Here is a 14,352-nt window from a genome sequence, read left to right as displayed (position 1 = left end):
TTTTTTTTTTTTTTTTTTTTTTTTTTTTTTTTTTTTTTTTTTTATAGCTTATTTAGAAAAGAATTATATTTATGATTAATAAATTGAAGGCTCTCATAATGTCAGTTTCTAGTATTAAATCTGGAGCTGTGACTCGCTGGAGTCATAATCCAACCCTAATGAAACAATTTGTTTTCCAGTTCGGATTTAAAGGGATTTGTCCAATTTTTTATATGTTTAACCCAAGATCGCATCTAAAAGAAGGGATTGGAGAACGAACGCAAGCTGGCTAGTTGACCCATTTCGATCACACCGGCCGCTGAATTTGACTCCATTACTAGATACTAAAACTCATTTGTCAATGGGGCCAACGCCTAATATAGCCACCCACGCCCAAAATATTATCTTAAACAAACTCATCCATTCAAACTCTTTGCGGGCTTTAATCCACCTCTTTCAGGATCCAACAGGATCCAAGTGTATACGGGCGCTCGTTCATTTCTCCCACCTAATCCACCTTTTTTGGGGCCCAACGTCTTTACTGACACATCGCCTCGTGTTACCCTTTTGGGGAAGAGCCTCCCTACTGGCACATCACCCAGTTTGATACCAAATGTAATGGTCGAGGTCCACTGCTTGCAGATGTTGTTCTCTTTGTTTTTTCTTTTGGAATTCCCCTCAAAGGTTGCTACCCCTGATGAAGGGTGTTTTGTTTTCCTTTTCAAAAAACGCGCCTGCTGGGGGGAAAAGTTGCTACCCCTTATAAATGGTGTTTCGTTCTCCTTCCCAACCAAAGATGCGTCTTAAATATGAGAATGAGAAGAAACATAAAACTCGCCATTTATTTCATTCCAATATATATATTTCCTTGGGATTTTACACTAGTCAATAGTGACGAATGAACCTCTTTAAATCAATGAGGAAGAAATTGATGTTGAGAAAATGGGGAGAGTGGCCAGTTTGGGCTATAGATACAGCGGCCCTGATCTTCAACTCCCCGGCCCAAAGCGAACCCACCTGAGCTGAACGCTTAAGAAAATGTTAAACAAAAGAAAATGAAAAACCCTAGACGCAGGAACCCGGAGGTCGTCTATTCATACGATTAGCAGCTTTCTCCCATCGAGATTTTGTTCGAGGTTTTGCGGTATCATCTTCAGGGCTGCACATTGATTGGAATTCAAAGTCCCGTGTTCGGTTCCGGGTTTTACTTCTTTTGCAAGTTCGGCATCTTTCATCAACCAGCATTTTTTTGGAACACTGTTAAAGTATCCCAGCTTCGGTCGATCTCATCTTTCTTGATTGAACGAATGGATTTCATATTAGTTATGCGTGCTAGATTGGATATTTCATTCATTCCATGAAGAGTAGAGAGTGGAAGCAAGAATCAGTCACACAATCTGAGGGACCGAACAGAATACCTGGGTGTAAACGAGCAAGGATTGTGATTGAGAATATATGGGAAGATAGAGCAGAGCCCAGTGATGGCGTGGGGCTGCAAATGACCCTCTTGTTCTTCTCTAGCCGTGCCTACAGGTTTCGAGCCTCCAATTTCTTCATTGCCCAGTTTTATAGCATTGCAGACGGAGTATCCCGCGCTCGACCTTTTTGTGATAGAGAGGTAATCCGAAACCCGGAGGCTTGGCTAGTGAAGGTTGTTTGCACTCTCTTTTTTCGATCGCATTCCATTAATGCTTGCTTTGGTTATCTAAGTAGAAACTTGAACCCTTCAATCGCTTTCGAGGTTATTAAGCGGTTTAGAGATCCATTATTAGGTTTGAAGTTTTTTGAGTTTAGTAGAACACACCTGAGCATTAACCATACTTTTAATACCTATGATTTGCTCGTGAGGAATCTCTGTCAAATGGGTCTCAACGATTCTGCAAAAACTGTGTTCGATTGCATGAGGACTGATGGGATATTGCCGGATAGTTCCATAGTAGAAATTTTGGTGTCTTCATACGCTCGATTGGGGAAGTTAGATGCTGCCAAAAATTTTCTTGATGAGATTCACTGTTACGGTATTAAAGTGAGTCCTTTTGTATACAATAACTTTTTGAATATGTTGGTCAAGCAGAACCAAGTAGATGAAGCTGTCTTGCTATTCAGAGAGCACTTGGAACCATATTTTACTCCAGATGTTTACACCTTCAATATACTAATTAGAGGATTGTGCAGAATAGGAGAAACTGATAAGGCGTTTGAGTATTTACAGAATATGGAAAATTTTGGTTGCTTTCCTGATATTGTTTCATATAATACGCTTATAAATGGGTTTTGTAGAGTTAATGAGGTTAGTAAGGGGCATGTTTTGTTAAAAGAAGTTCAGTCAATAAAAGGGGTTTCCCCAGATGTTATAACGTACACATCGATTATATCTGGCTATTGCAAGTTGGGTGACATGAAGGCAGCTTCTGAGCTTTTTGATGAGATGGTTAGTTCTGGAATCAAACCCAACGACTTCACTTTCAATGTTCTCATTGATGGTTTTGGTAAAGCTGGAGAAATGAGATTGGCTTTGGCCATGTACGAAAAAATGCTTCTTCTCGGCTGTCTACCAGATGTGGTTACGGTCACTTCCCTGATTGATGGCTATTGCCGGGCGGGTGAAGTGAATCAAGGTTTGAAGCTCTGGGAGGAGATGAAAGTAAGAGACCTGTCTCCAAATGTTTATACCTATGCTGTTCTCATTAACGCTCTCTGTAAGGAAAATAGAATACAAGAGGCAAGAAACTTTTTGAGGCATTTGAAATCGAGTGAGATTGTTCCTAAACCATTTATTTATAATCCTGTGATTGATGGGTTTTGCAAGGCTGGGAAGGTGGATGAGGCAAATGTCATAGTGGCTGAAATGCAGGAGAAGAAATGCCGCCCAGACAAAATAACATTTACCATCCTAATTATAGGCAACTGTATGAAAGGGAGAATGGTGGAAGCAATTAACATTTTTTATAAGATGTTGGAAACCAAGTGTATTCCAGATGAAATAACTATTAATTCTTTGATATCTTGCCTTCTGAAGGCTGGAAGGCCTGATGAAGCCTCTCAAATCAAGCAAGCTGCTTTCGAAAACCTGAACTTCGACTTGTTATCGTTGAAGAATCCACTTACAAGAAAATCTTCATGTGTGCCAGTTGCTATTTGATAAGGTCTGTTGTGGAAGTGGACTAATAATTTTTTTGGCCTGAAACGATTTGGAAACACTCTCTTCTTCTGCGCCAAATCACAAGAAAAGCAAGTGAAGGAAGTAGCCTAACAGACGGTTAGTACATTTACGATGACTCTAGTTTCTCGAGACTGAATGTGAATGGTACCTATGGTGGTAATAATGGTACCTATGGTGTTTTTTTTTTACTTTCATTTTGTTGGAGAACCAGTATTTCTTCCCTTCATTTGTTCTATTCCGTTTGGTAGGCGCACTCAATGTAGACTAGAAATGATAGACACCAAGATTTCTTCTTTTTGCTTATAAAAGGATCTTGAGCGTACAGTGAGTTGAGAAATACATAGGGAGAGGGAGATACATAGGATAAAACTATCAAAATAGATCCTGTGATATCCCACGTTGGTGGAAGAGGAGAACGAAACACCAAGGGTGTGGAAACCTTTCTCTAACAGATGCGGGGAAGCCTGAAAAGAAAAATCCAAAGAGGACAATATCTGCGAGCGGTGGGCTTAGGCCATTACAGATCCTTTCTTTCATTATCATTGCTGTGCGAGTTATTAATGTTTCTGTTGCTTATTTGGACTTGCAGGCCAGTAGTAGTTGGAGTTACTCCTTGAAGGGTTTAAACCTCGCTGTCGGAATCCAACAATAATGGCTGCCATGCAGTTTGTTTGAACACGCAGATCAAAGGTCAAACCTTCGGATTTATAGCACTTGATCTCACACTGTTTTCATGATTTCTATCATTGTTGGTGATTCTGGGTTAGTGATAGGGTTAGTGACTTGAAGAAATGCAGATGAGCACAGGCCCTCCCATTCTTTAATCCTGTGGTTTAAGAGAGGAAAACAATGTTGGGGTTGACAGAGGCTTTTGGTCATGTACAGGACATCATTTCCTTTTGCCTTCTAAAATTATGTAAAATAAATACAAGGATTATCTTTGAACACAAGTATTAACGGGGTGGTGTTATGGCCCGTTTTGAATGAGATTTCATGTTAAAGATGTCCATTTAAACTGTCGGGACTAAAAGTACAGAAAATTATTGTTAAACGGAGAATGGGATAGGAAATGGGGATAGCTTTCTATCTATTAGCTAGACGGGGTTGGAGATGGAAGTTACATTGCTCGTTACCAACCCCAACCTTGTGAAAATGAGAACGCAAAAATGGCGTGGATGTAAGTCAAATTTGAAGCCAATGTGAGAGCGAAATATTTAGGGTGAATGTAATGGAAATCAAAAGGCAGAAGGGTTCCTTTTGTTGACCGTGGAAGTGGTGGCGGCGGCGGCAAACAGACGGATATGTTGATGCCTCTACCGCCGTTTGAGACCGTTCTTCAGTCGCTGCCCAACTCAAACGCGTTAATCTTCGTCTACTCAATTACTAATTAATTAATCTTTTAATCTTTTATTTAAATGCTATAAAATGGAATGAGTGAAAAAGTATCAGTGTTTTTTGTTTTTACTTCTATGAAGAAATGCTAGCTGTCCCTCCAATATACATTATTTTCAAATTTTTTATAAACGTTCTAAAATTACCTTCAAAAATAGAAAATTCTTAAATACAGTGGATAAAAATTGATTTTTTTTTCCTGAATTATTTTTCTATTTTATTATTATTAAAAAGGTAATTTTGAATGCTTTGAGTAAAAATTTATGGAATGTTCCAATTCCCAAAAACATCGATGTAATTAGGGAGAGTTTATGGTCGTCAAAGTATAGGTTCTCCGTTCACGCGTTTTTACAAATTTAAATGCCAAAAAAGCAAATATTTTATTTAAAAAAATAGATTGACAATAATGCCCCTTGACTTTGAATGGACGACGACGTCCAATCCCAGGCCCACCCCCCTCACCCACTACACTCCTGTTCTTCACAGCATAAGAAGATTCCTTTCTATCTGCCTGAAACTATTTATCACCCCAAATTCAAATAATGGATCAAAATAACTCATATTAATAATAATTCTTATTATTAACTTGATAACAAAATAAAGAAATTCAAAACAAAAAATGGAGAAAATGATGTGAAAAACTCAAAGCCGAAAAAAGAATGTATGGAGTGCTTGAAATAAGCACGTGGACGGAGCAGTTGATATGTGATACAGGGTGGATTTATTGTACTAAAAAAAATTAATAATATTTTTTTAAGAAAAATGTTGGGTCTATAATATAAATTAATATATGATTTGGTGATTACCTGTTTCCTCTCGGCCCTGATAATTGAACAAACAAGAAAGTAGAAGCCTATAGGAAGGGGAAAGGATCTGTGAATGGCGGTGAAGAAAATGAAGTGGAGATCCATTTTCTCCAGCTGCTGCGAGGTGGAGTCGCCGTCGTCGTCGGAGGTCATCAAACCGGTGGCGCCGAGTAAGCCCGGTTCCTTTGGAAGGATTCCCAAACTGGATTTAACCAACCCTAACTCCACCCTCTCTGAGGACCTCTCTATCTCTCTCGCCGGATCTGACATCCACGCCTTCTCCCTCGCCGAGTTGAAGCTCGTCTCTCAGTCATTTTCCTCCTCCAACTTCCTCGGAGAGGGTGGCTTCGGCCCTGTCTACAAAGGCTTTATCGATGATACTCTTAGACCTGGCTTGCTCCCTCAGCCCGTCGCTATTAAACTCCTCGATTTGGATGGAACCCAAGGCCACAGGGAGTGGCTGGTACGTCCTCGATTTGATTGGAACTCAATTCTATTCAATTCAATTCAATTTTTAATGATTTCAATTGTATTCTATGGCAGACGGAGGTGATTTTCCTAGGGCAACTTAAGCACGCCCATCTCGTCAAGCTGATTGGTTATTGCTGCGAAGACGAACACCGGATGCTTGTCTATGAGTATATGCCCAGAGGAAGCTTGGAGAATCAGCTTTTCAAAAGTACGGAATGCAATCCATTACCTTCGCATTTCTTCTCTTTTTTTTTTTTTTTCCCTCAAATTGAGCGAAGTTTGATCAAGATCAATGCGTTGGTTGGTGTGCGCAGAATATTCGATCCCATTGCCGTGGTCGACGAGAATGAAGATCGCTCTTGGAGCTGCGAAGGGTCTGGCGTTCCTCCACGAAGCAGATAAACCAGTAATTTACCGAGATTTCAAAGCTTCCAACATACTGCTCGATTCTGTAAGCAAGCCTGATGTTGATACTGATACTACTGATACTACTGATACTACTGATACTGATACCGAGAGGTTGCTATTGTGAATCCAATCCAGAATTGAATGTTGTTGGTGTTTCTGTATTTCAGGATTATACTGCGAAACTGTCTGATTTCGGTCTGGCCAAAGACGGTCCAGAAGGAGACAACACGCACGTCTCCACTCGAGTAATGGGCACGCATGGATATGCAGCGCCGGAGTATATAATGACTGGTAAGCACCGTATTGTATACTCCACCTAGATACATAGATCATGAACTTGTTGGTTAAGTTAGGTGTTTGAATTAATTATGATTCAGGGCATTTGACGGCGATGAGTGATGTATATAGCTTCGGAGTAGTGCTTTTGGAGCTGCTAACAGGGCGGAGGTCGGTGGAGAAGAGCAGCCGTAAGAGGCAGCAGAACTTGGCAGAATGGGCAAGGCCGATGCTGAACGATCCCAGGAAGCTAAGCCGTTTAATAGACCCGAGACTTGAAGGCCAATACTCTGAAATGGGATCTCAGAAAGCAGCCTCATTGGCGTACCAGTGCTTAAGCCACCGCCCAAAGCAGAGGCCCACCATGAGCGCCGTCGTGAAGGTATTAGAGCCACTCAAGGATTTCGATGACATTTCTGCAGGCACCTTCGTTTACACGGTTGTGTCCCAAGACGATGCCCGCAAGAAACGAACGGGAAATTGTAGTGCTGAAGAAGCCATTCCATCCACCTGAGGAGGATGAACAGCCGAATTCAATTGAAATGTGAATCATGAGGCGCTCAACTGTAGATACACAATTAGCAGAGGATTTGGTTGGTTTTTGTTTGAAATTAAAGCGCCGCCACTGGGTTTGTTCTTGTTGGCACTGGAAGGGATCATAGTTAATCGGCATGCCATGAGAGATGAGTTGCTTCAATTTCCTCCTCAACGCACGGATCTAGCGCATTAATTAGTTAATTAATTGAGTGTGGTGTGCTGTTCTGTGCTGTGTTATAATACAAGATTTTTAAACAAGAAGAAAAAAAAAAAAAAAAAGACCCATTCAAATCAACAATTCTCCCTTCCCCTCCATCCCATCATTGAATTCTAATGCGTCCACATCGCCAAATACAGCGAAGCAGCTTTGACTTGGAAAAATTACTCTAAAACAAAGAAAAGAGAAAACCTCATCTAAAACCGCCCATCTATTTCTCAAAGGTGATGAGCATGACTTCCACTTCGGTTGCCTTTATTTATTTATTTATTATATTTATTTTTTAACTTTTTGGATACGTCAAAGAGTGACATTTGTAAAGTTAAATACCCTTAAATGCAGGCATGGTTGTCGATAGAATTGTTTCGAGCAAAACACTCTTATTCGAACGTGGTCTATTTAGAAGATATGATTGTAATGGTGAAATTAGCGATCTGAAGTTGCATCTTGTTGCCCAACTACAGTTTACCCAGAGGATTAAATGGCAGGCAACTTGAATATTATGTCATCATCTGTACTTGAAAAGTGTTTCATGCATCTGTGTAAGGCTAAGCAGGAAAGCCGTTTCAGTGTGTGGCTTAAGAAAGAGGTCTCAATTTTGAACTGAGCAAGTTGCATTACCAAATAATGGTGTGCTGTGAAAGGGTTAAGTCTTGAATATTATTGATTTCATTCATCCAGAAACGGCCTCTACAATCAACTAATACTGTTTTGGTAAAAAAAATTGATTATTATGATATTGCAGTGGCAGTGGCAGTGGCATGGGACCGCCCCTTCCTTCTCAAACTGACGCTTTTATGGACCTGAGCTGACCCTCTCCCAGTTTGTGCAGGCGAGGAGCTTAGGATGCTTCCTTCTTCTCACTGTTGTTGCAGTTACAGTTACAGCTCAGTTGCTAAGCATTTTTGTCTCGCCCACTAACTTCCTCAGCGAACACTGTACCTTAGTTTTTACATTCTCGGGACTGCTTCACATTCCCTAACTGAACTGCTCGAAGCTTCCCAAAGAGATACAGATAAACTAAGGGAGTGAGCAGTGGTCTCTGGCTAGCAACACAAATGGCATGGATTACAGCAGCAATTTCCAGTACACCCACACCCACAACAGCCTCTGCTGCTGCTACCAAAACAGCAACAAGGTTGTATTTTTGGACATTTTCCTAATGAGCATTTGCATTTGCATTTGCATTCACAGCAAGGGCATTCAAGGCAGGAGCAGGAAGGTAATGAACAACCGCTACAACATTGGCTGCATGAGACGGTTGGACAACAGCACGAGCATCCGGGTAGCGTTGGACAACAGCACGAGCATCGGGGTAGCGTTGGACAAGTGAAACAATTCCCACACTGCCCACACCCGCTGCAACACTGCCACTTGGGTAATTTACAGCTGCCACACGATAGGCATTTACATGGATTATTACAGTTGCAGCAGGGTGGGATTTCAAGATGGATCGAGCATCCAGCATAACAGCAACAGCAAATCCAGGATAATTTACAACAGGGGAATCCACTGCATCAAGTGAGAACTAATGTGAGTCAAATGCACTAGACAATACCCTGACTACGCAGAATGCAGAGAACAGATCTGAGTCAATTAGCAATGGAAATAAGGGAAGTCCAGATCTGGTCTACTAGTATTCGATTTGGTTAGTATCTTCATAGTTTCCAAACACAAAAGACCCACCTATAGTCTAATTAAAGATTCATCTTAACCTAAGCACTGAAAGATAAGGCGAATCATACCAGAGCCATTTCCAAAATTGACATCTGCGGCGATGCTTCTTGTATCTGATTAAAAGAAGAAATATATAGCGTGAATGATTAGCTACAAAGACTTTCAGAAAATTAAAATGATGAGGAACCCCTTACGTTGGTATCAAGGGATCTGAGTTGGCGATCACATGGTCAGCTACCCTGCAAAGTGAAAAAAGAGAGCACAAATCAACTAAACGGTAGCTAACTGGAAGAGCAAACAACCCAATTTATTCCGAAGGTATACATACTCTTTGCAGCATCTAGAAGCAGGTGGAAGGCCTTCGGTAGACTTCAATTCTTCCTGCTCCAGAAACATTGTGAAGGAAAGCTTGTTAATTTTTCATAATGAATCGGGAAATTAGGAGAAAGCAATGCAGGAAACAATCCCAAATGATTACAATGGGCTTCCTCATGTAATCAAAACTCAACCCAAATTTGAAAAGGTATCGATAATCCCGTAGGTGGTGTTCTGTTCCCATACTTTCGTCCTTAAACTTTGTAGGAAAGATGTGTTAAGGTATCCAATACACTGGAACAAGAGCTCAAATGTTAAAGGGAAAAGAACAAAAATGTAAATATCTACATTAGATCTTCAGCGGAAACCTTTTAGAAGAAAAGAACAAGAGACAAAATCAAAGGGGTAAATTATTTGGTGATAATTGATTTGGGATAAAAGTGCAAATAAGCACTACTTTTGATTTGTAACATGTTGAGAGCTCAAAACATGGAACGGTGAAGTGTGACTTGAAGGATGTCCCACCCCCAACACACGCAGACAATATAAGGGGCAAATCCCGGAAAGTCTCCAAAACCAACAATGGGGATCTGTCAATTTCGCTCCCTATGCGCCGAAGCTAAGCATAAGATCACCCACGTCGAAATGTAGGCAATATAGATAGCTAGCACCTTTCAAGTCTGTCAAAGAATACGTCTAGGAAGGACTTAGCTTGAATTACAGCAGAGGGGATGCTGGTTAAAATTTATGAAGTGGGGAGGAATCCAAGACTTGGGTTTCAATTGGGTTGTGAAGAAGAAGAAGAAGAAGATGATTCAGGGTGAGGAAAGAAAGGGGATTCGCATGCATCGAAACTTAAAAAGAAAGAAAAAGCAGAGAAAAATGAAATGTACCTCGAGGAAACCAATCTCCCTCTCGAGCATCTGAACCTTGGCAGCTTGTCGGCGCTTTCCATACAAATCTGGATACTGAGGAGGCGACTTGGGATATGGGGGCGGGAGAGATGGAATTGAAGAAGAGGAAGCTGGGCGAGTAGGAGTAGCCATTGGGGGAAGCAAGGAAGAGTGCAGGAGGTGAATTACAGAAATGGGAAAGCAAGCAGTGACAGGGCACAAATCAAGTAAACATAAGGGAAAGAGAATAGTGTGTTGTCACTTCTGGTACCAAGTACAGTTATGAAACACCAGAAGTTGCAGTAGAGAAAATAGTGAGAAGCGGAAAATGATGGATGGAGCTGTACGAAGGGGAAGCAAATTAAGAAAAGATAGTGAGGAGGAGGGGGGGGGGGGGNGGGGGGGGGGGGGGGGGGGGGGGGGGGGGGGGGGGGGGGGGGGGGGGGGGGGGGGGGGGGGGGGGGGGGGGGGGGGGGGGGGGGGGGGGGGGCGGTAAATAAGACGCCCTGACACGGACAGATTACGAGTGAGGCAAAAGAAAGAACAGGCTCCTACACCCCATGATAAAATGGAGCTTCATTTGAAATGGGGTTGGAGGATGGGAGGTTAAAAGAGTAATAATAATGATGATGGGGTTCAAAAGAGGAAGATTGGTTGTAGGCAATAGGGAAAACAGAGGGGGGAGATGGAAAGGGGAAGAGGAGGAAAGGGAGGGAAATTACAGGTTTGACACTCATGGGAGGCAGTAATGGCAATGGTAATGGTAAAGGTGAAAAAGGCTGCTCTGAAATGGCCATATGGGAGTGTCTGTTTTGTACGAACCCATTTAGCAAAATTTAAGGCGTCTGTGATGAGTTTGAGTAGATGGAGTTGAAGGGGTGGGGGGAGAATTTTGGAGGAGTGAGAAGCCCATGTGGATGCGTGTGTGGATCTTTCAGTGATTTTTGTCTTTGCCTTCTCTGGGTCTCTGCCGCTGCCCCTGCGCTGGTGACTCACCACTCCACCCACTGCATTGCAGAGCAAAGAAAGCAAGAAAGAAAGAAAGAGAGAGAGCAAGAAAGAAGCGAAAAGCACGATGGAAGCAACCATCTCAGACCCCACGTGAGCACTACGTAGGAGAGAGACAGAGATATTCAAACACATAACTCTACACTCAACTTCACTTCAAACACATTCATTCACAAAGTTTTCAACCTAAGCACAACTCATTTTCTGTTTTTTTTTTTTTTTTTATATCATTAAAACAGATTCGGACTCTGTGCTCACAGCAAATCACCAGAAATAAAGCCTTTCCCGACATTGCTACTCTTCCTATACGTTTTGTTCTTCGTTTCGTTTTCTGGGCAACCTCTTCTTCTTCTTCTTCTTCTTCTTCTATATTCTTCCACTCTCCTTTGCCCAGCTTTCTTGTGGAAATTGCAAGCTCGAACAAGAAGAGGGAAAAGGGGCATGCCACAATCATTGGATACACAAACACCAGCTAATGTTTACCTTCCTCATTCCTTCAAAATAAGCATTGAAACTTTTGAGTTAAGTGAAGGAAGAGGTTACAAGGGTCCCAAGCATGAGTGCAGTTCAGAAAGATGGTCTTGAAAATAGAGAAATTTGTGTCCTTTTATACTCCTCCTTGTCCTACGTTATAATGCATGCCTAACAACTCCTTTGTTACTCAGGAATTAACAAAGAAACCAAACCTAAGAAACCACGCACACCCCCAACTTGAGAAAAAGAAAAGAAACAGGACCCCAGTTTCCATGGAAGGGCTATCCCCGTCGTTCTACAGAGGCGATTTCCGAACTGTAGAAGCGTCGGAACAGGGGAGTTTTATTTATTTGTTTATTTAGTGGTGGTGAGTGGTAGGTGGTGAGAGTGGGCTCGTGACAACGTAGGTGGGGTTCACCTCACACCCCGCTCTGCCACCATCACCGTTCACCAGACACAGCCACAGAGGACAGAGAGGGCAGAGGGCAGAGCGCAGAGCGCAGAGCGCAGTGGCAGGGTTTTCCATTTTTTTAAAAGCTCGAGGCACTGTTCCGCTTGTGGCCTCTGCTAACGTGAGCTGGTAAGCCTTTTCAATGATTGAGGTTCGAGACAGAATTTGATTTTGTATGAAACATAGAATAGAATAGAATAGAGTTTTGGGTGTTGCAGTTTACCTGTTTGATAAATTGACAAGCCACCCATTCCCCCGCTCTGGGCTTCCGCTTTTCCCAAACGGCCTTGCTTTGCTGCCTCTACCAATTTCGGCCTTCCAACAGTCGCCACCCACTCATTTGGGTCTTCTACTTCCATTTAACCCCAACTTTTCAGCCCCAACCAAAATACAAACCTTTAAATAATACATGATTTATCCACTAAATTATGCTCAACCCATTTACAATTAACTGAAGTAAAACAAAATTTAAAGATTATCCTTAATATAGATTGAATTTAAGGTGGATATTTGTTGGGAGAATTAGATAGAGCCACGTGGGTGATTTTGTTAGATTGAAGCGGGGAAAATCATCAAATTTATAATATTAATCGAAATTCAATAACAATAGTTACTATGATTGCAGAAGTTGTAGGCATTGATTTATACAGAAATAGGAATCTGGCGCCGCGTGTGATTGTCATGGCCGAAAGGGAAGCCACGTCTGGGGCGTCGAAGTCATGGGCACCGGCAGTGGGAGGCTTCCTGATAGCTTCCTTCGTCGGCGTGTGTCTCCAGATTATGTTCTTCTCGCCCATATCCCCAGATCCAGTTCTTGAATTGCCTTCTGCCAGCTCCTCCTTTCCTGCACTCAACAACGAGTTGCAGAAGCTAAGTAAACTGGGAGAGGGCTTTCTGAAGGGTCCGGAAGATGTTTGTGTGGATTCATCGGCAGGTATTGTATATACCGCTACCAGAGACGGCTGGATCAAGCGACTCCATCCCAACGGATCTTGGGAGAATTGGAAGAACACCCACTCCCAAACTCTGCTTGGACTCGCCCAATCCCCATCCAAGGACGGCGGAATCCTCGTTTGTGATACTCAAAAGGTATTCAGATTCATTTAATTTTCATGGAAGATGGAATCCCAGTTTATAATTTCATTTTCATGCGCGACAGGGCGTCCTTAAGGTGAAGGATGATGGGTTCTCTGTTATTGTTTCTTCACATGTGAACCAAACCAGAATTATAGGGTAATGAATGGGTTTATTTCTGGGGGCTTTAAAACAGCTGCTGAATAGTAACGATTGTTTGAATAATTAAACAGCTTTCCAGACGACGTGGTGGAGGCGGCAGATGGCAGCCTTTACTTCAGCGATGCAAGCGCTAAATTTGGACTGCACAATTGGTATTTGGACTTTCTGGAAGCGAAACCTCACGGTCGCCTCCTTAAGTACGACCCTTCCTCTAACCGAGTATCCACCCTTCTCGATGGTCTCCGTTTTGCCAACGGCGTTGCTCTCTCCGCAGACCAACGCTATGTGGTCGTCTGCGAAAGCTTCAAGTAAGTACTCTTGCAGTCGTCTTACTTGGTTACAGCATGGAATGTCCTATAAACGATGCGTTTCTGAATGGTAGATATAGATGCGTCAAGTATTGGTTGAAGGGGGAGAAGGAAGGGGAAACGGAAATATTGATCGACAATCTTCCGGGATCGCCAGACAACATAAACCTGGGTTCGGACGGGTCGTTTTGGATCGCTGTGATCCAGCCGGTTCGTGATGGGTGGGAGTGGTTTGTGAGGTGGAGGATGGGAAGGCACATTCTGGCGAGTTTTCCGAGTATGTATGAGCTGCTTGTCCGCGGCGTAGGGCAGAGAGCAACGGTGGTCAAAGTGGGGGCGGATGGGAGGATTGTTAGGAGACTGGACGATCCTGACGGGAAGGTTATCTCCTTCCTCACAAGCGCTGTTGAGTTTCGGGATCATCTCTACTTGGGAAGTCTCAAGGTCGACTTCCTCGGCAAGTTGCCCTTATCTTCTGCGCCACCCCACGTATCACATCTTTCATCATATCAGTAGTTAAGAATGTGGTGTCAGCTTGAGAGTCTTCACTCTTAGAATTTAGGTTCCTCTCGTAAAATTTTGGTATAATTCATTCGCATGCTTATCGAATGTGACTAAGATTCTTAATTTTATTTTTTATAGCCAAAAGTGTGTCACATTTTCAGCTGCATTTACACAGAAAAGGTTGAAGAAAAGAATGAAGAAGGGGGGGGGAAAGAACTAATTAAGAAATCCCAACCC

The 14,352-nt window shown here is 42.4% G+C and overlaps 5 protein-coding genes across 8 annotated transcripts; 3 read left to right on the top strand and 2 right to left on the bottom strand.

Annotated features, from left to right (window-relative positions):
- Positions 1-934: 934 nt before the first annotated feature.
- Positions 935-4,151, top strand: LOC111450639 (pentatricopeptide repeat-containing protein At2g06000). 2 transcript variants are annotated; one of them, XM_023090864.1, is made up of 2 exons: positions 935-2,888; positions 2,999-3,089. In XM_023090864.1, the coding sequence occupies exons 1-2, from the start codon at positions 1,337-1,339 to the stop codon at positions 3,010-3,012; spliced, it is 1,566 nt and encodes a 521-aa protein (XP_022946632.1). In that variant the 5' UTR covers positions 935-1,336; the 3' UTR covers positions 3,013-3,089. The 2 variants fall into 2 exon arrangements, with proteins under 2 accessions (XP_022946632.1, XP_022946631.1); XM_023090863.1 differs by adding an exon at positions 3,732-4,151 and having other exon boundaries at positions 939-3,238.
- Positions 4,152-5,363: 1,212 nt separating this feature from the next.
- Positions 5,364-7,327, top strand: LOC111450503 (serine/threonine-protein kinase RIPK-like). The gene is made up of 5 exons (XM_023090680.1): positions 5,364-5,803; positions 5,884-6,019; positions 6,126-6,262; positions 6,387-6,510; positions 6,597-7,327. The coding sequence occupies exons 1-5, from the start codon at positions 5,414-5,416 to the stop codon at positions 7,007-7,009; spliced, it is 1,200 nt and encodes a 399-aa protein (XP_022946448.1). The 5' UTR covers positions 5,364-5,413; the 3' UTR covers positions 7,010-7,327.
- Positions 7,328-7,898: 571 nt separating this feature from the next.
- On the bottom strand, positions 7,899-10,520 carry LOC111450505 (guanine nucleotide-binding protein subunit gamma 3-like). Of its 2 annotated transcripts, XM_023090684.1 has the most exons (6): positions 10,135-10,520; positions 9,255-9,307; positions 9,121-9,165; positions 8,995-9,039; positions 8,562-8,761; positions 7,899-8,531 (listed from the first exon to the last, which is right to left on the bottom strand). In XM_023090684.1, exons 1-6 carry the CDS (start codon positions 10,285-10,287, stop codon positions 8,296-8,298), a joined length of 732 nt encoding a protein of 243 aa, XP_022946452.1. In that variant the 5' UTR covers positions 10,288-10,520; the 3' UTR covers positions 7,899-8,295. The 2 variants fall into 2 exon arrangements, with proteins under 2 accessions (XP_022946452.1, XP_022946450.1); XM_023090682.1 differs by having other exon boundaries at positions 7,899-8,761.
- Positions 10,521-10,625: 105 nt separating this feature from the next.
- Positions 10,626-12,702, bottom strand: LOC111450506. 2 transcript variants are annotated; one of them, XM_023090685.1, is made up of 2 exons: positions 12,291-12,702; positions 10,626-11,141 (listed from the first exon to the last, which is right to left on the bottom strand). In XM_023090685.1, exons 1-2 carry the CDS (start codon positions 12,424-12,426, stop codon positions 10,771-10,773), a joined length of 507 nt encoding a protein of 168 aa, XP_022946453.1. In that variant the 5' UTR covers positions 12,427-12,702; the 3' UTR covers positions 10,626-10,770. The 2 variants fall into 2 exon arrangements, 1 of the variants encoding a protein (XP_022946453.1); XR_002711830.1 differs by lacking the exon at positions 10,626-11,141 and adding an exon at positions 11,362-11,636.
- Positions 12,703-12,716: 14 nt separating this feature from the next.
- LOC111450504 (protein STRICTOSIDINE SYNTHASE-LIKE 4-like) lies at positions 12,717-14,283 on the top strand. The gene is made up of 4 exons (XM_023090681.1): positions 12,717-13,156; positions 13,227-13,300; positions 13,375-13,611; positions 13,686-14,283. The coding sequence occupies exons 1-4, from the start codon at positions 12,749-12,751 to the stop codon at positions 14,125-14,127; spliced, it is 1,161 nt and encodes a 386-aa protein (XP_022946449.1). The 5' UTR covers positions 12,717-12,748; the 3' UTR covers positions 14,128-14,283.
- Positions 14,284-14,352: the final 69 nt, after the last annotated feature.

Source organism: Cucurbita moschata, unplaced genomic scaffold (assembly GCF_002738365.1).
Source record: "Cucurbita moschata cultivar Rifu unplaced genomic scaffold, Cmos_1.0 Cmo_Scf00012, whole genome shotgun sequence".
Lineage (NCBI taxonomy): Eukaryota > Viridiplantae > Streptophyta > Magnoliopsida > Cucurbitales > Cucurbitaceae > Cucurbita > Cucurbita moschata.
The sequence above is the reverse complement of the archived record's forward strand: the minus strand, read 5'-3'. Positions and strand labels throughout refer to the sequence as shown.

Coding starts and splice junctions, on each gene's coding strand:
- LOC111450639 (XM_023090863.1), top strand. CDS start 1,337: ATGAAGAGTAGAGAGTGGAAGCAAGAATCAGTCACACAATCTGAGGGA.
- LOC111450503 (XM_023090680.1), top strand. CDS start 5,414: ATGGCGGTGAAGAAAATGAAGTGGAGATCCATTTTCTCCAGCTGCTGC. Junction 6,020..6,125: donor GGAGAATCAGCTTTTCAAAA/GTACGGAATGCA, acceptor TGGTGTGCGCAG/AATATTCGATCCCATTGCCG. Junction 6,511..6,596: donor GCCGGAGTATATAATGACTG/GTAAGCACCGTA, acceptor ATTATGATTCAG/GGCATTTGACGGCGATGAGT.
- LOC111450505 (XM_023090682.1), bottom strand. CDS start 10,287: ATGGCTACTCCTACTCGCCCAGCTTCCTCTTCTTCAATTCCATCTCTC. Junction 9,308..10,134: donor GGGAGATTGGTTTCCTCGAG/GTACATTTCATT, acceptor TTTCTGGAGCAG/GAAGAATTGAAGTCTACCGA. Junction 9,166..9,254: donor GCTTCTAGATGCTGCAAAGA/GTATGTATACCT, acceptor TTCACTTTGCAG/GGTAGCTGACCATGTGATCG.
- LOC111450506 (XM_023090685.1), bottom strand. CDS start 12,426: ATGGAAGTAGAAGACCCAAATGAGTGGGTGGCGACTGTTGGAAGGCCG. Junction 11,142..12,290: donor CTTGTCAATTTATCAAACAG/GTAAACTGCAAC, acceptor TCTGCAATGCAG/TGGGTGGAGTGGTGAGTCAC.
- LOC111450504 (XM_023090681.1), top strand. CDS start 12,749: ATGGCCGAAAGGGAAGCCACGTCTGGGGCGTCGAAGTCATGGGCACCG. Junction 13,157..13,226: donor TCGTTTGTGATACTCAAAAG/GTATTCAGATTC, acceptor CATGCGCGACAG/GGCGTCCTTAAGGTGAAGGA. Junction 13,301..13,374: donor AACCAAACCAGAATTATAGG/GTAATGAATGGG, acceptor ATAATTAAACAG/CTTTCCAGACGACGTGGTGG.